General features: G+C 37.2%; 3 protein-coding genes across 3 annotated transcripts in view; 2 read left to right on the forward strand and 1 right to left on the reverse strand.

Moving 5' to 3' along the window:
- LOC117985911 (WD repeat-containing protein 44) overlaps window positions 1-19720 on the forward strand; it is a 296876-nt gene that overhangs the window by 207965 nt on the left and 69191 nt on the right. The gene's annotated exons all lie outside the window — the stretch shown is intronic.
- On the reverse strand, window positions 1682-13148 carry LOC117985922 (uncharacterized). Its single transcript, XM_034972717.2, has 11 exons — window positions 12230-13148; window positions 11450-11583; window positions 10206-10335; window positions 9879-10044; window positions 9077-9257; window positions 8609-8726; window positions 8305-8425; window positions 7662-7781; window positions 6858-7146; window positions 5837-5954; window positions 1682-5266 (listed from the first exon to the last, which is right to left on the reverse strand). Exons 1-11 carry the CDS (start codon window positions 13001-13003, stop codon window positions 5012-5014), a joined length of 2406 nt encoding a protein of 801 aa, XP_034828608.1. The 5' UTR covers window positions 13004-13148; the 3' UTR covers window positions 1682-5011.
- Window positions 14011-19261, forward strand: mRpL1 (mitochondrial ribosomal protein L1). The gene is made up of 8 exons (XM_034972762.2): window positions 14011-14165; window positions 14240-14295; window positions 14411-14541; window positions 15140-15353; window positions 15891-16058; window positions 16623-16856; window positions 17674-17771; window positions 19066-19261. The coding sequence occupies exons 1-8, from the start codon at window positions 14147-14149 to the stop codon at window positions 19196-19198; spliced, it is 1053 nt and encodes a 350-aa protein (XP_034828653.1). The 5' UTR covers window positions 14011-14146; the 3' UTR covers window positions 19199-19261.

The raw sequence follows: 19720 nt of genomic DNA on the forward strand, positions 1-19720 counted from the left end.
AGCCACCAGCGGTAGGTACTTTAATCGCACTCGAACGCTGGCGGCAAAATAGCTTTTAAATTATTATAGTTAATCGCAATGTTCTACCACTAGTAGCATTGACTCATTCGTTAGCGGGAAACCCAACTCAAGTCCCAAGTTTTATAATGATTAGAGCACGCCAGAAAACTCACTCTCTATCGTCGTATTCATCTGCTCGATCTTCGTTTCTCTACGGATGTCACCGGCTCGCTTATGTTCTTGGCCTGCCCCCTTCGCTCTACTCAGCCTCGTATTGTTGGGATTGCTTTGCTTCATTCGGGACCTCCTTTACCAGTAGGTAAGTATTTAGTAGGTTTTATGCTTTAAAACACACTAGGGTTTACCACTACCACTAAGATTTAGTATATACCTATGCTCCCGTTTACAAAAGTACCATCATTTTCGATAAAAATAACGATACCCATACATCCATTAACGTTATCTAGATACCATTATTAATACCGGTAAAAGTAACAATACTTATACCAGTAAATAATAATCTTACGATGTCGTGTACAAAGTACTACTGTACCGTTTCAAATCGTAACTCGTACGTACCGTATAAAAATGAATAATAATGAACGGGAATAAAATTTGGTTTACTTTTTAAAATATGAATGTTTGTATTGTAATGAGGACTGAAGTAGCTGTGCGTTTGTTCACCTTCATCTATAGTTTGATAGTTTGAGATGTGTAGGTACTTTAAACCTTATCGTATTGATAATTATCTCAAAAACCTCAGAAAAAAACAATTGTTGACATGTCAATTCAATAATTTAAATTAACCACTATAATATAACATCATAATAATCCAAAAAAAATGGCTTAACATCAACAATATGTTTAATTGAAATCAATAAGTAATTAAATATGTACAAATACCGTGCACAAATAAAATAGGGTCAATTTGACCCTATAATGGGTATCATTCGCACCCTAGTGGTAATTTATATGCTCATTTATATAACGTTATACATGGCACTAGTTGGAGCACTGTACTATGTACGAAGCGTTATCATATCGAATCAAGAGTAAGTAAAGTCAAAATACCACATACCTACAGTACCGTCATATTGCACATCGGGCTTTAGAAAGAGATACCGGTTACGTAGTCTCTTCGTTGAGATCGACATAACGTCACATAGGTATGAGTGACAGAGAAGAGGCTACGAAGCCGAAACCTCTTTCTAAACCTTGATGTGCAATATTTCCTGTTGGGTACTGTAATAATATTGAACTAATACCTAATGCTTTGTTAGTCGAAGGATAGCGATAGTCAATTATAGTCGACGTATTTATTTTAAACTGAGTCGTCGAGTTATGTCTGTTTCGCTCGCACTTACAGGTCGCCAGCACCTACGACCTGTAAGTACGAGCGAAACAGATAACTCGACGACTCAGTTTAAAATGCGTCGACTATAGTAGCTATTAGGTTTTAATAGATTCATGGCTTCAGCTAAAACGATGTTTGAGCTTGTACCTGCGCAGTGAGTGAGACAAAGATCATTCCGTAAATATTTAAATAAATGAAAAAACAAAGATAAGTTACGCGAGGTTTATTTCTCCGGTCAACTTAAGTTAGCCTACCTACTTTTATTCATATTTGTTTTTCACGACATCAGAAAACATGTACTGAACAATTAAAATAAAACACAAGATGTATTCACGTGGGATTTAATTACAAAACTACAAAAGGCACAAAATGGACGGCAGTACAGAGTAAAATAATACAGTACTTTGGAATGTTAATTAATTGTTACATACCCTTTTCACTTAAAGTTAATTAAATAGATTAGAACTTGGTGTAAGGCCAGAAAATCTGCTCGAGTCAAAAGTTACGCGTTTTGGAGCGTGCAGTTCATCTCAATCACAATATATTCGTACACGCTACAGGGTTGGCAGGAAGAAGCAGCCACTTATGGTTCAACTGTCATGTCTAAAGTACCACGACCTTTAAAATAAAGACGTACTTTTGACATGAAATTTGACACAAAAAGTTAAAATGGCTCGTGAGGAGTAATTTTTTACGCATTATAACTGTTTTTGCCAACCCTGACAAACAATTAACCAATGTGCTTATAATGAGATTTTACATAATGTCACCAACTTTGATAGAATTTGAGCGTGGAAAACTGGCTAAGCGTCGTTGTTATTTAGCGTTAAAGTAAAATTAACCTTAACTGCGTTGTTTTAACGCTTAAGTTCGTGCATACAGCTACAGACAGCGTACGAAGCTGAAGATCTTGTGAAATTAAAATAGGTGGTACTGAAATTTTGACTTTAAATCAAGGAACTTAGGTCCATTTTATTCTGACGTTATTATGTTTCGACGCTCGAATTATATCAACGTTAGTGAGATGTAAAATCTTATACTAAGCCTACTGAGCGACCGAGGCAGCTACCGCCGCCTCTGCGTTCTACGCACCTCACTCAGGCCTTAGCCTTAAAAATTATATTGGTTTTAATACACACGATAAACTAAACAGACAGATTTAAATCTAATGCTATCTTTTTCCGCAGGATGAACGATAGAACTACATATTAATACAATCGGGGTATGGGGGGGGGGGGGGGGGCTATTATGTATGTGTAACTTAAATGAAAAAATAATAATATTCAAAGACACAAATGATTTTCTCTTAACCTACACCTGCGCCCCGATTGTGTAAGAATAACCATTTCATCGCTATCGCAATCGTCAAGGTATTCTGCCCTTTGATTGGTTGATTTGCTGTTTACATTTTTTCACAGCCAATCAAAGAGCAGAATTTCTTGACGATTGCGATAGCCATGAAATGGTTATTCTTACACAATTGGGGGGCTGATATTGTTGTTTGAATACAAAATTAAAAATAAACTTAATGGGGGCGACTAAAAACAACATTCAAAAATAAAATTTTGTTTTAGTCTTTCCAATATAGTGCAACCAAAGCTCATCCAACAAAAAAATTTAAGTCAGTTCATACAATTCGAGTTTGTACTAATTCTAAACGACATTTCATTTATATGTATAATATTTAGATCTAAGAAATACACATGGTACAGGATAAAATTAAATGCAAAAAATACTAATAAAATATTCGAGATTCAAAAAATACCATTACATAAAAATACGCCGAAAGATAAAATTACTATACCTAGTCATATCTATAACGCGTAAAATTTTACTCCTCACACGCCATTTTAACTTTATGTGTCATTTTGCATGTCAAAAGTACTATTTTAGTCCTTATTTTCTTTAAAATAAGTGAACCGTACTTTTGACATGACAGTTGACCCATAGAGTTAAAATGGCGCGTGAGGAGTCATTTTGTACAGACTATAAAACATAATAATTGATTATAGTGCATGCAAAACATGCAGTCCAATCTGAACACCAGGCATGTCATATGCATTGTACTAAAACAACATTCCAGGCGGGCTTGTGTAATAAAGAATTAATCCTTAGCCTATGAGCTGTCCAAATCACAATGTTGATTTGCAACTTCAGATCGGACTACTTTTTTAGCGATCACTGTAAAAATAATAATCCATCCTTTTCAAAATTACACGTGGTGGGTCTAACTTATGTATTTAGAGATTCATCACACTAATATTATTAAAAGGCGAAAGTTTGTATGTGTGTGTGTGTGTGTGTGTGTATGTTTGTTACTCCTTCACGCAAAAACTACTGGACAGATTTGGCTAAAATTTGGAATGGAGATAGATTATACCCTGGATTAACACATAGGCTACTTTTTATCCCGGGAAATAAAAGAGTTCCCGCGGGATTTTGAAAAACGTAAATCCACGCGGACGAAGTCGCGGGCATCAGCTAGTAATTCATAATTTAAAAAAACATAGAAACCATAAAGCTGCTAAAGTAAACAAGAGCATCAAAAACTAATGCCTTGTAATATTGTTGCCTTGAGTTTTATAAATAGAAGATATATTTTAAAATTACTAATTAATTTAATCCTATGTAGGATTTTAAAAAATATATAAAAAAGATTTAAAATATATGTATGTATTTAAAAAATACAATAGTAAAAAATATCAGGTCAAGATTTCTTAGAAGTTAAAATACACTTCATAGTTGCAAAAGATAAAAATATTTTAAGTAGGTAAGTACTAGTATTTCTACAAAAGTAATGTTTTATATTTTAAAGCTATTATTCATTTTTTTACAAATAAAATGCAACTGTTAAAATATCAAGCCTGGGATAACGTTACCAATTAATTCACCTTTAAAAACATTAACGTTATCAAATATACTAAAGTATAATATCACTAGTACGATATTTTGAGCGTCAAACTGTAAACCAATCCAGCAAAATACTGAAGTAACGATAAAAATATCAAAATAACGTTACCGTTATTCCCGAATAATTTTCGTGAAACGACATTTTAGCGATATAACTATTATTGTAAAAAAAGTTTTTTATATATTATGGAGTTTCATATCAGTTTCATAAAAATTATTGCCTTCTTACCGTCCTTATTATATCCTATACACTACTTATTTTAATACATATTATAATACAGAAAAATATAATGTATGGACTTATAATAATATTAGCTGTTTTGTTATAATCTACCGTTTTTTTGTGTGAGCTACGTAACTAGTTTTTTCCTGTCATATGCAACCTATACAATAGTTGATAATTACGGTAGAAACATTTTTAAAGAGGCATTTATTAAAAATTATTTTATTCAATAGGTTTAGTATTCTGAACCGATTACTATTAATTATTATCGATACGAATTTAACATTACTGGTACGGCAACCGGTATAAAATCAGTATCGGTACCAAAATAATTACCATTTACCGATACAATATTTGCATTCGCATATCGATCATATTGATTAAAATTAATTATCAGGCCGGAAAAATACTGTCACCACTGATGAGAAATGGAGAAATAGCGTGGTGGAGCTGAAGCCAATTGTAATGGTGATTCAAGATTAGTCTATTATCTTTATTGCTTTATACGCACTTTTTAATACAAATTACCTGAATTTCCATAGAAACATTAGCACTGCCAGTAATATAACCACACTGCTTTGTACGGCCGCAGCACCAGCGAGCCTACACTTGAACATGTCTATACGCGTCTGTTTGTCTTCTATAATATTCTGGAACTCTGCTTCAACGATCTGACCGTCGTAGTACGTGGTGAGGTCTTCAAACGGATACTCGTAGCCTTGGAGGCATTCGCACTTGTAGCCGCCGGAATCGAACCCACGACCTTGGATTGGAACGCACTGTTGAAAAATAGCACATTATTTGTAAGTCACTTGTCCGACCGCCGACGATTAGTGAAAAACGAACTAGAAATGAGTTGGCGAGCAACGAAAAGCGAGTTTTTTCGCTGAGCTTAGAGCGAGCGTGCGAGGGCGATAGCAATTATGCGCTGGTCGCTCGAGACATAATATTTAATCCCTTCGCAAACTAGTGTTTTGAGCGCCAAGAGAGCGTCGCTGAGCAAGTTCTTTAAATCCGAACCTAGAAGTACGATACTACAGTATTACCACTTTTAAAAGTCGGATCGGAAAAAATCGTTTATGCATAAAAGCGCAATTTAATGCCGACTTAAAACGAATGTACACTAATAAAATACAGACCTTATTGCTTGACTTTCAAACACAAGAATAACAAAGACTCGTGCTATCTCGGTCATAATTCGCCAATAACGCACGGACGTGCGCTATGATTGGCTGCGATATTTTAGCGCCGTTTGAAAATAAGACTTCTGCGCTGTTACATCTGCGTAACTTATACAAGTGGTAGTAATATACGCTTCAATAGCAATAATAATAAAAAGTTTGACTCACATACGAAGAGCTCTTATCGCATTTGTCGGTGCTTTTGAAGGCGTTCGGTATGTAGTACTTGTCCGGACACTGGTTCAGGTCGAGCTGCATCAGCGACATCGTCACTGCTACCACGCCCCTGAAACAACACTCCGCCATATCTATATCTATAAATAAATAAATAAATAAATATCCATACTATTATAAATGCGAAAGTGACTGAATGCTTATTACCGTGACTTAACCGCTGAACCGATCCTAACATTTGGCAGACATAGCTTATATCCTGGGAACAGTCATGGGATAATTTTCATCCTATAACATAAAGCTATCTCTGTACCAACTTTCATCAAAATCAGTTAAAGTGACGGGTTTTTAATATCCTGTAGGAACTCTAATTTTTCGGGACCAAAAGCTTATGTCTTTCCAAGGGAAGTAGAGGACTCCTTTTATTCCCTTCCCCAGGATGCAAGCTATCTCTGCACCAAATTTCATTATAATCGGTTAAAAAGATGGGCCATAAAAAGCTAGCAGAGAGACATACCCCACCCACCATATTGAATGTATAACCCTGTCAAACATGAAACATTTTTAGGGTTCCGTACCTCAAAAGGAAAAACGGAACCCTTTATAGGATCACTTTGTTGTCTGTCTGTCTGTCTGTCTCTCTGTCGGTCTGTCAAGAAACCTACAGGGTACTTCCCGTTGACCTAGAATCATGAAATTTGGCAGGTAGGTAAGTCTTATAGCAGACATTCGGGGAAAAATCTGAAAACCGTGAATTTGTGGTTACATCACAAGAAAAAAATTAAAACGTGTTCATGAACAAATATTGCTATTTTCAACTTTTAAAGTAAAATTACCATACCAAGTGGGGTATCATATGAAAGGGATTTACTTGTACATTCTAAAACAGTTTTTTATTTATTTTTAGGAATAATAGTTTTTGATTTATCGTGCAAAATGTCGATAAAATACGATTGTAGTACGGAACCCTCAATGCGCGAGTCTGACTCGCACTTGACCGGTTTTTTACACTTACTTAAATTCCAATTTGACTTTAACGTTATCCCATCCAAAGAACGGTGAAGCGTAAGTGATCACCCACTGCTTCAAAGGCCCCTTGCAATCGTAATACGGCTGCGTCCAATGGCCATTCTTCAGGTTAGCTGCTCTGTAGAAAGTTGGGAACCTCTCGTAATGCTTCAGATATTTCCCCAGTTCACTATCACGGATTTTCATTTTGAGGAAAAATTTCTCAAGACTATCAAAGTTGGTCGACCATCTTTGTTTTAAGAATTGGAACCATTGTTTGTTTGTGTAGGCTTCACCTGTAAGAAAATTGTGTACCTACAGGAAACCACTATACACCAAGCGATTTAATGTTCGAATACATTTTTAGACGAAACATTTGTTTAAATTGAAAATTTCCAAAAAATTTGTTTAAATTGAAAATTTCCAATTTTAACAGCAATTAAAAAAGTTACCACTCTACAGAATAATGATTTTGGTAAACTATCACGTAATAATCTCTATCATCTTAAAATACATCGTTATTTACCATTGGGTGAGATTTCGAAAAAGTAGAATTCAAATTCATTTATTGAATTGGAAACGTTAAATCAAACAAAACAACGCAAAAACTAGTTATTAAAATAAATTTAAAAATATTACTTATGTTAACAGATAAGTGACAAAAATATCGCTACACGACATAACGTTATTTTTGGGTAATGGTAAAGATACTGTTACCGCTTCTACGTTATAACGGTATCGACGGTAACGGTATAATAACGGTATGGATATACTTTAGGAACGCTTACCTTAAAAATCACAATTTGCTTACCAGTCTTATTAATTCGGGCCATATCTTCGAGTTTAAACTTTCTTGTGTTCAACTCAGTCTTGTAAGCGAATGGCGCGAAGAACGTGCGATTTGTGAACTTATTCCTATCCCAGTATGTACCTTTAAAAAAAATTTTGTTTATTAATTTAAATTTTTAAACTCTACTCACCAAGCTTCTAAAACTTCTCATACTCAGTTGACAACCTCGAGTTTCTTGCTGGTTCATTTGATGATTGAAAAGCACTTATAGAAATTTATTTGAAAAGAATAGCAATCAGTGAAGAAGTGAAAACAACTATGAATTATACAACAAATAACAGTATCAATAATTATAATTGAACCCAATCAAAATTACAAGCAACTTAAACTCTTTTGATTTTATTGCAATTAAATTTAAACTTTATTTCTTAGTTGTTAAGATTAATTTTCCATTGCCAATAAACTAACAAAGTATAATAAACCTGTGAAAAATGGTTTTTTTTTTGCGATTGTCTTAAGAGTACCTATAATTTTATTTGTGTAAAAATTAGCATGTCGTCAACGCGACGTAAAGTTTTACACATGCCAAAATCGCCCAACGCGCCTGAAGATGTTTTTACTTCGAAATCTCTTTATTTCAAAAAGAATGTTTGCATAGCCTCACCTGCGGACCAAACCTTGGAATCCCCGAGCACTAAGGCGAGCGTTTCTCCCAGCATCTGATCCTCAGTGAGAGGTTTGTCCGCCACACGCGTACCGCTGAACACTTCTTGGGGGTCCGACACCTGTAACAATACATGTCTATATATAAAAATGAATCGCTGAATGCGTTGCTGATCGCAAATCTCGAGAACAGCTGAACCCCCGCGCCGTACGCCGTTGAGGAACAAGTCCGTCGGGTTATGTCTGTAATAGTCCTGTTGGCACCCTTCGGCCACGGAGCCCTATAAAGGTAAACTGGTACATACTTGCAAGAAGGCACTAATGAAGTTGGCGAGCCGCACCGCCATTTTGGCCTGGTTCTCAAACTGCTCCTCCGCGCCGTACGCGATGTCGCCGTTGAGGAACAAGTCCGTCGGCTTATATCTAGAACAAAGACGTGATGTTGCCATTTTGAATGCCACAACTTGACAGTGACTCTCCTGCTTTATCTGTACTAAATGCCCGCGATTCAGGTTTTTTAAAATTCCCGTGGGAACTCTTTATTTTTCCAGTACAAAAAAATAGTCTGTCCTTTTTAGCTGCCTTACAACATAGTTTAATTTAATTAACAATTATTAACAAAATCAAATTTTACATACCGAATATTCTATCTAACTTAAATAACTTAAAAAAAAATTGTACTACCTAATTTATTTTTAACAATTTTTATGAATTAGAATGAATTTAATCGACGCTTTTTGAGTGTACTTTTTGTAATCATTGTGTGAACTTACTCAGAGCAGTTATGCGGTTGCACGCCTCGGATAAAGTTTAGAACTTCGTAGACGTTAACTCGTTCGGTGTGTAAGGCGGCCGGCCCGCTCGTGCTGTTCACATACTCGTAGTAGCGATCTGCGTAGATCGCGCGCACGAACGGGTGCGCTTTCTCCCACTGCACAGGTAGACGTTGGACCCCTGAACAAATGTATATTGTTTAATCGATGCATTTACAGTGTTTTGATATGTGGTGATGCGACAGTATCTGATTGGAGACATTGCCCATTATAATATGAGGACTAACATATTCCCGCGACTTCAAGTACGTGGAGCAGTCGAAGTTGTTGTAGTACTGGTCGGCGGGGGCTCGCTCGATGATCTCCCCCAGGTAAGGCCTGCGAACGATGCCAGGCAGGCGGAAGCCCAGACGGCGGCAGCACTGGTAGCCACCGCGACGGAAGCCCCAGCTGTGATGACTAACTTACATCCGATCCTGGAGCAGTCGAAGTTGTTGTAGTACTGGTCGGCGGTGGCTCGCTCGATGATCTCCCCCAGGTAAGGCCTGCGCACGATGCCAGGCAGGCGGAAGCCCAGCCGGCGGCGGCACTGGTAGCCGCCGCGACGGAAGCCCCAGCTGTGATGACTAACTTACATCCAATCCTGGAGCAGTCGAAGTTGTTGTAGTACTGGTCGGCGGTGGCTCGCTCGATGATCTCCCCCAGGTAAGGCCTGCGCACGATGCTGGGCAGGCGGAAGCCCGGCCGGCGGCGGCACTGGTAGCCGCCGCGACGGAAGCCCCAGCTGTGATGACTAACTTACATCCAATCCTGGAGCAGTCGAAGTTGTTGTAGTACTGGTCGGCGGTGGCTCGCTCGATGATCTCCCCCAGGTAAGGCCTGCGCACGATGCTGGGCAGGCGGAAGCCCGGCCGGCAGCGGCACTGGTAGCCGCCGCGACGGAAGCCCCAGCCGTGGATCGGCTCGCACTAGGATTAAAAGGAAGGAAATTTTTACATTACAAGTTTTTAATCATTTTAACTAAGTCAATACTAAATATATCAAAAATGAGATATATTAATGACGTCTTTTACTTATTTGGCAAGGCAAGTCCATAATATGTTGAGATACGATTTCTAAATATTCATACCTCAGTAGTCTCCTCCTTACACCTGGCAGTGGACGCAAATCTATTTGGTTTGTCGTTCCCCTCGCTGGGCGGGCACTGGTTTATATCTATCCTGTCATAGTCCATCTCCATCACGACTGCTGCTGTGTACCTGTTGATTTCATTAATCAATCAGAAAGTCACTACCCATATTGTAAAAGCAAAAATGTGTAATATTTGTTTGTTTGTCCTTCAATCACCCCGCAATGGATCAATGGATCGACGAGATTTCTTCGTTTGGATGGGTATAGTAAAAGACCTGGAGAATGACATTATACAAAATCAAAGAGTACCCACAGGATTTATAAAAAACCGAAATCCATATGGATGAAGCTGCGGGCTTACCTTTTACGAAATAACTAGCTTAATCCAGTGACTTTGTCAGCGTGGACTACACAAATTTCGAACCCCTATTTTCCCCCTCAGAGGTTGGATTTTCAAAAATCCTTTCTTAGAGGATGCCTACGTCATAATTAGTATCTGCAAACCAAATTTCAGCCCGATCCGTCCAACAGTTTGAGCTGTGCGTTGATAGATCAGTCAGTCAGTCAGTCACCTTTTCCTTTTATATGATCCATCCAGGAGTTTGAGCTGTGTGTTGATAGATCAGTCAGTCACCATTTCCTTTTATTATGGTATTGTATTGCCAACATTTTTTTACTGAAATCAAATCTGTTACTAAGTTATAAAGAATGAAAATGTACATGTATTATGAACATTATGGTTAAGGGGTAAAAGGCACCTAAATTTTTCAGAATTATGTGCATTTTAATCAATTAAATATCACTTGCTTTAATGGTGAAGGAAAACATCGTGAGGAAACCTACATGTCTGAGAGTTCTCCATAATCACCACCCATATTATAAATCCAAGTGTCTTGGTTTGTTGGCTTGTCCTTCAATCACGTCACAACAGAGCAACAGATCAATGTGATTTTTTGCATGGGTATAGTTAAATACCAGAAGAGTGACATACTACTTGAGGCTACTTTTAATCCCAGAAAATTAAGAGTTCCCACAGGATTTTCAAAAACCTAAATCCAAGCAGATGAAGTGGCGTGGTGCCTGCCACTTCGTCTAGTGTTTTCAATAAAGTCTGTCAATCCACACTTGGCCAGCGTGGTGGGCTTTGACCAAACCCTTTCATTCTGACATGAGACCCGTGCTCAGTAGGTAGGTAGGTAGGTGATGGGTTGATCACGATAATGATGATGAATTGTTACTTACGTTGGATATTCAATATGTCTGAACTGTGTGTGTCTAGGAAAGATGTCAGCAACTGGTGACACGGCTGCCACCAGCCACTTGTTGAGTCTGCCACAGTCAAAGTAGGGCTTCGTCCAGTTCACTGGACCAGGTGTCTATAAATTAACACAATTTATATAAAAATCCACATGTACTAAATAATAGACACAAGTGTTCTGTTGTCTTTAAAAAAAATGGGGATATACATTTGTGGGAATGAATGTAATATTTTTTAATAAAATTTCAGTCACATTTAGACTTTACATAAGTTCACAAAGTGCGGAAACCAGCCAAGAGCAAAGAACAAGTTTACAAATCTATTAAAAACTATGCTTCTTAAAATAGTATGTTGTATAATAGAAGAATATGTAAGTAAAAGATTGGATTTCAAAGACCTGGAGAGTGACTTAGCTACTTTTTATCTGGGGAAATCAAACCCACCAGATATTTAAAAATTTGTGTATATTATGTACCTCTAGGAAAAAGTTGTGGGCCATTAGCTAGTTTTCAATAATTCTATATGAAAAATAGTTAATGGATCGAAAATGAAAAATAAAACAATAAGTCTTACAAAAATGCAAGCTCAATTATTTATAAGAGGTTTGCAATTTTAATTGTATCCTAACTACTTTTGCTGTTTTTTTTGTGGATCTTTTCAGTAGTACAGGCTTTCCATGCCTGTGGTTATCTTGATGTAAAAATACTCTTAGCAACAATAAAATTGCCTGCATAAAATAAATATATTTTTGACTTCATACAAACCTCATCATTTCCTGGTGGTCCGTGGAAAGTGAACGTCTCATTAGTGTTATTTGCATATCTGATTTCAACTTGATAAGTTGTTTTGGTGTCATGTCGCTTGTCCACTTTGTCAGGCAACCACAGTGAATACCATTCGTTTATGCGATAGAAATCAGACGTATAGTCTTTAGACCAGCTGTCGGGGTCATAAGCCCCCAAATCTTCCACATGGAATGTGTTCAGTGTCGATATCTTTTGTAAATGGACGGGATCATTAAAATCATCTGCTCTTAAAGCTCTAGGCGCGAATCTCGGCATAGTCTTGTTGAAGAATCCTCGGTAAGACGATGTGTACGACGTATTAGGCGAAAAATATAACGAACTGGCGTTAATCAACGGGTTCGCAGACACATCAGCTACTGACGATAGGAAATAATACATCATACCTGGGTCATACGTATCGTTTATAGCAGGTCTTATAAACCTCGATTGGAGGATGTAACTCCAGAAAAACGCTCTGGTCATAGCCATGTTGTGTAAATGTAACATAGCCGTTCGGTTCGGAAACACTGGGTTGATGTTTATTTCTTTTACATCGGGATGGTGGGAGACCGAGTCTTCTGGTAAGAAGAGATCGTCTAGATGACTTATATAGCAGTTGTCAGCTGAAATCTTGTCCAATTTACCCCGAATCTCATCAACAGAATCCCGTATTTGCCATTCATACTGTCCGGCCACACCCCACAATAACGCAAACAATGAAATTAATAACAATACACAATTAAATTTTTCCATTGTTACTTATACACTATAAACATTTCAAATTAAGTTAAAGCTCTGTATTTCAGTGGACAGTTCAGTCAATTATGAGGATTTTTAATTTGTTTCGCCCACATCGTATTCCTTAACCGAAAATTGTTTTGATTTGACAGGCTCAAGCAATAAGCATCAAAGGCTGACAGCTTCTGTAATTGACAGATTGACAGTGACAACAAAACTGCAAAGCTGTTCGAATCTCTATGGGTTGAGTCGCCGCATCGGCAAAGTTGCCAAGAGGTTACAAAATATTCGTACTATTTGGCTTTAAATGTTTGCATCCTACCTTCGTAATATTTCATAACTTATACCTATGACTTATACTTAGCTATATTCGTCCCGCAAATTGCTAATGCGCGTGGCTGCCATTTTAGTTCTAAACTGAAGTTTCGAGCTGTTGGTATATTTTTATTTCGGCTGACGTCCGCGTCAAAATGACGTCATTCCGAGGTTAATGAGTCATGGTTCCAGTGCAATAGCAATTTGTGGGACTTATAACTCGTAAAATTTTACTCCTCACGTGCCATTTTTACTAATTGTGTCCAATTTCAGTTCATAAGTAATTACAATTTCAGTCCTTATTATAAAGGCGAACATGACAGTTGATCCATATAGTTGAAATGGCGCATGAGGAGTCATGTTGTACGGACTATGCATAAAATAGGATTTGACTATATGGTTGTTTTCTTATTTTTGCCATTTTTACATGTCAAGCAAATCCAACTTTAAATTACGTAAATCACGGCGCTTATGCACTGCACTTCCGTCATCCGAGTTCTAACCGTCATCTGTGAGAATACCAGCGATTATCTACGACAATAATATTATAGTTAATTACTTATGTCATAAGCTGAAAGCTCCCATACAAAACAAAAAGGAACGTATTTTCATGGACTCTGATCGGATGAGTGCGTAACCGCCGTTAAACTATAATATAACAGAGATTCGTAGGATTTGCCAGTTTACATCTGGCAATGCTGCTATTTAAAAAAACAATAAAAAACGAAAAGAAATTGTCTATTCTTAACCTCAACTTTACCAGTTTGAATGATAAACAATTGGTAAATTAATTATAATGATAACTAAATTATAACCAGTAGAGACTGTGATAGACACGTAATCATGGCTGGAACGTTATTCCGTAAGCTTTTAGAGATATTTCATACTATTTCACCCGTCTATAAGTGATAAATTATCCACAATTTCTTTTTTTAGGTTCCTTCTTTATTAATGCGACTTTATCTCTTCAAAAACAAAATATTACGGCAATTGTAAGTAAAGAAACCTATCTTTCTATCAGTTCTATAGGCACAGATATTTTAACATTTTTAGATCCAAACAAAAAAAACCCAACCTAAAATATTAAAAAAAACAATACATTTTCAGAGATCTATCAACACAGGTTCAGTATATTATGCTGCTCGTAAAGGAACAAGGGCTAAGGCGCGAGCCAAGAAAGTAAAGGTTGAAATCACTAAAGTAGGTTTCATTCCTCATAACCAGCGAGGGAAAGATAAGTAAGTTAATATTATGTCTCAGTTATTCATCAGCTGTAGAAAAAGTGCTGGGTTTTTCGATCAAGAAATTCAATAGCAAGGCGACATATTTTAAGGTAGTGAACAGGTACATACCACAATTAATTTGATGTTTTTATTTGTCGATATTTCAACCCAATTGCACGTGTCGCGGTCACGACGGGACTGCGGTGTTACGAGAGATGAAATTCGAGCTGTCATGGGCAGTAGCGAACTACCCCCGTTCTTGTTCTTTTTGCTACAACTTCACGAGCTGCCCTTGGCCTTCTATTTGAAAGGTCGGGCGTTCCATCCCGGGCATGCATTTAAATAACTTTTAGTTAGCAGAGTTATATGTGTTTTAGGCAGTTAAAGATCACTTACTTTAACAGTGAATGAAAATATTGTGAAAAAAACCTGCATGTCTCATGTCTCTGAGAGCTCTCCATAATGTTCTCAAAGGTGTGAAAAGTCCACCAATCTGCACTGGGCCAGTGTGTCAAAACTACAGCCTAAACCCTTCTCATTCTGAGAGCAGATCCATTCTCAGTAGTGCGCCGACGCCAACGATGGGTTGTTCATGATGAAATAAAAATTACAGGAAAGTCCAAGTAAATGTAAACAGGCACCAAGATGACTCATTCAAACAGGTTTCCAAAGACGATGTGTTCCCTATGCGCTACTACCAGTGGGTGGTGTACAGTGCAGAGGATGCGGTCAGGGCTCACCAGGAGACACACCACCCCACTATGTACAACGACCCTGATGCGTATGTGTACGCACAGGTGGAACTTAACATGGAAGCTGTTAAAAAGGTAAACTATACACTCTCGACATATTTTAACTTAGATAATGTGGCTAATTCCATTGTATAGTACGATTCAAACTTAAATGCTTCTGCGTGAAGCTAGCTTTGCGATCTTGCGCATGGTACACTCGAGAACTAAATCACTTAACATGTTTTACAAACAATAACTATAACAAAACAAAGTAACTTCTCAACTGGACAGTACAAACAAACAAGACACGTATAGCGAGAGAGAGGCGCATCAAGGAACTGGCGGGAATGTAGGAGAGAGACGTGTGCGTGTCGTACTGTACACAATCTCTAAACTAAACTATAATGACACGTCTAAATCTATTGCTATCCCTTTCATAATGTTGCTTGCGGAAAAGGAAGAATTTGGCATGCAGATAGCTATTATGATGTAGGCATCCACTAAGAAAGGTTTTTTGAAAATTCAAACGCTAAGAGGGCGAAATAGGGGTTTGAAATTTGTGTCGCGAGCATTAGCTAGTTGTAATAAATTATGACTCTTATTACTATGAAATAATAAAAAAATCTATTGCAGAATCGTTTTGTAGACAACTTCCAACGCCTGGCCTTACTACCACACTTCTTCCCTCGCGAAGAGGAGCGCAGCATCCTAGCGTTCTGTAAGGGCCCAGAGCTGATCAAGCAAGTCGCGGAGGCTGGGGCTACCACAGTGGGCAGCACGGAACTGGTTAAAAAGATTCAGGTAATGTTTTATTTGTGAACTTGTGCTGCATTCCACTATACCGGTTAAACGATGGGAGGTTGTTGTAAAAGAAACTTAACAATCGATTGACGATTTATTGACGTCACAAAAAACAATCTCTTCGAATGTGGAGCACATAGTCTGGAACGAATAAATCGAAAATCCCGCAACAAATACGTGATGCCAACAGTATGGCGATGGGCGATTCATATGAATAACAATCGAACTATTTGATTGTTGTTATTGAACAAAAATATTATATTTTAAGATTAAATAATAAATATTAACTAATGCATACACAAGTAAATTAATCTATATATCTGTGAATTTTAATTATTTTTTGTCAACCAATTATTTGTTTAATAATTTATTAAGGATGAATAAAAGGCTTTTTTATTTTTTATTTTATTTATTTATTATTGAACAATCGAAACACTATCTTGTTCGATTGATACATAGCGCGTGAGCATTGGACAAATGAATCGAAATCGTAATTTTGACCCAGACTCGTGCGCTATGTATCAATAGCACAATCGAAAAAAAAAAAAAATTGAAAAATTACAGGAAGGCGAAGTCAAATTCAGCGACTACGACTACGTGATAGCCCATCCGAACATCCTAACCGACTTGGTACCAATTCGTGGTCTGATGAAGAGAAGGTTCCCCAATGTCCGCTCTGGTACCCTTGACGCTAACATCTGTGAGCTGGTGAAGAAGTTCTCAGCGGGGGTGCAGTACAGAGTGGTGAAGGATGAGCATCAGCAGAACTTTGGTTCTACGGAGGTTCCCATTGGTCGGGTGAGTCTAATAATTCAGAATTTCTACTGCGTATGTAGCATATTGATGATTCTACTAATCATCATCATTATCATCAACCAATAGATGTCCACTGCTGGACATAGGTCTCTTGTAGAGACTTCCACACGCCACGTTCTTGCGCCGCCTGAATCCAGCGGCTCCCTGAAACTCGCGCGATGTCATCCGTCCACCTAGACTTCCAACGCTGTTCTTTCCTATGTGAGGTCTCCATTCTAGCATTTCTAGCACCTTGTGACCCCAACGTCTATCGGTTTTTCGAACTATGTGCCCTACCCGATGCCATTTCAGCTTCGCCACCCACTGAGCTACTCATTATGTCTACTAATCCTCTATTGATATATATATATTTTTATTTTGTGATTTGCGATCAGTCCGAAGACTTTTAGCAAATTAGGTGTAGGATATTGTTATGTAGCGGCTTTAGGAGCTGATATTGATATTATATGTGTGGATTTAGGTCTAAAATCCCGTGAAATCTTTGATTTTTTAGAACAAAAAGTAACCTATGTCCATTTTCAGGATGCTATCGGAAGCTATCTCTGTATCTTTCGTCAAAATCGGTTAAGAGGCCATATGATTAACTTTATGCATTAATGATTTTAAGCTTATTTCGTGGTCTAACGACTTATTTTAATGTAGATAACAGGTACATACCACAATTAATTTGATGTTTTTATGTTTTGTGCAATTGGGTTGAAATATCAACAAATAAAAACATCAAATGAATCATGATTTGTACGGGTTACCTACATCAAAACTTTATGCATTTGTTAAATGAACAGCTATTTTGTTCCAGCTAAATATGGACGCAAAGCAGGTTGCGGAAAATATCGTCACATTACTAAAGGACATTCAATCAGTAAGGCCGAAAAGGGATGGACTCTTCATCACCAGGTACATTCAATAGATTATTATTAATGCATTCAATAATATTATTGCAATCAGTATAACTTACAGTACGCGGCAGAAAATAATGTACATCAACCTTTTAGAAGGAGATTTAGAAGGAGACAGCGGATTTGTAGAGCATTGTCTCTGTCGATGAGACCGACAAAACGTCATATAGGTATGAGTGACAGAGACAACGCTCCACAAAGCCGAAATGTCATTCTAAAGGCCGATGTACATTATTTTCTGCCGCGTACTGTACAATGTACATACATAATATTTACTCGGGTTACGTTACGCCCCACGATTATATTCCAGTCTGATCAATGCTCTAGAGTCTAGATTGATGAGGAAAGTGGTGTGATGACTGGTACCTGGTATCGACTTGGTTATTTTTAGGGTTCCGTACCTCAAAAGGAAAAACGGAACCCTTATAGGATCACTTTGTTGTTTGTCTGTCTGTCAAGAAACCTACAGGGTACTTCCCGTTGACCTAGAATCATGAAATTTGGCAGAAAGGTAGGTCTTATAGCTGGCATGAGGGAAAAAATCTGAAAACCGTGAATTTGTGGTTACATCACAAGAAAAAAATTAAAATGTTTTCAGGAACAAATATTGCTATTTTCAACTTTCAAACTAAAATAACTATATCAAGTGGGGTATCATATGAAAGAGCTTTACTTGTGCATTCCAAAATAGATTTTTATTAATTTTTATTATGCATCATAGTTTTTGAATTATCGTGAAAAGTGTCGAAAAAATACGACTGTATTACGGAACCCTCGGTGTGCGAACCTGTTTCGCACTTGGCCGGTTTTTTTAGTACTATATCTGCATCTTGTTATGTGTCTTTACAATTGGGTATTTGCCTACTTTTGAATTTGATAAATATTATTACTTTATTATAAACTAGCATAAAAATAATGACGTACGCTGAAAAAAATATTAAAATCCAACAAAGATTTATAAAGTTACAGGCATTTTAATTTTGGAGTGGGAGGGTCTTCTATCCCTTTCTCGGAAAACGAAAATTTGTATGAAACCGCACGAAGCTACTATGGCATTAGTAGGTGTGACGTCAAACTGATGTATCGCTATCTCTGTCTAATCAGAAATATTTAAATGCTTATAACTTTTTTGTTATTTGATCAATTTCGTTTGTTTTTTCAGTTTACGTCATTATTTTTATCCTAGTTTATAATAAAGTAATAAAAAAATTGGAGTCAAATACCCAATTAAACTACTTAAACTTTAACTTAAAAACATTTCTTAACTTATTTTCTTCTTTTATATATCGTAGATGTCTCATAGTTAGTCCGCCATCGTCCGAGAAGTTAAAGATCGACCCCTTCATGCACGTAGATCGTACTCTGTCTAAAGAAGTGCAAGAGGATAGTGACGACGAAGACGAAGCGCTCGCCGCAAAAGCTTAGAATCTAGATTAAATTGTATCTTTATAAGTTTAGAGTAGATGTATAATAAAGTTATATAAATTAGGTGCTTTGTTTTAATTGAGAAAGAATCATAAGACTCTGTTGTGCTAGATCTTTTTTCCATGCGCATGTAAATTGTGGAACCAACTCCGACGGTGTTCCTGCCTGCACTGCTTACAAATTCCTGAAAAGACGGCAACGCATTCACGTTTTTTCTGGTGTTGCAAATGTTCATGGGTGGTAATCACTTAACATCAGGTGAGCCGCTTGCTCTTTAGCTCGCTATTTGTTTAAAAGACGTATTTAATAATTGGGGACATTAAAAATAATATATGGCAACATTTTATCGTTGACGTTCAGACGCTGACGGCAAATTTCTAAACGTGTTCTAAGTTCTCTAGAAACGCAGAAACAAATGATGTGTTTCACGTTCCATTTTAGCAGCGTTTGAGAAAGTTAATTTTTTGTACATTATTTTATTATTATCTAGATAAAAACATTGAAGTTAAAACCAAAAAAAAT

The sequence above is a fragment of the Maniola hyperantus genome, chromosome 10 (genome assembly GCF_902806685.2).
Source record: "Maniola hyperantus chromosome 10, iAphHyp1.2, whole genome shotgun sequence".
Classification (NCBI taxonomy): Eukaryota; Metazoa; Arthropoda; class Insecta; order Lepidoptera; family Nymphalidae; genus Maniola; species Maniola hyperantus.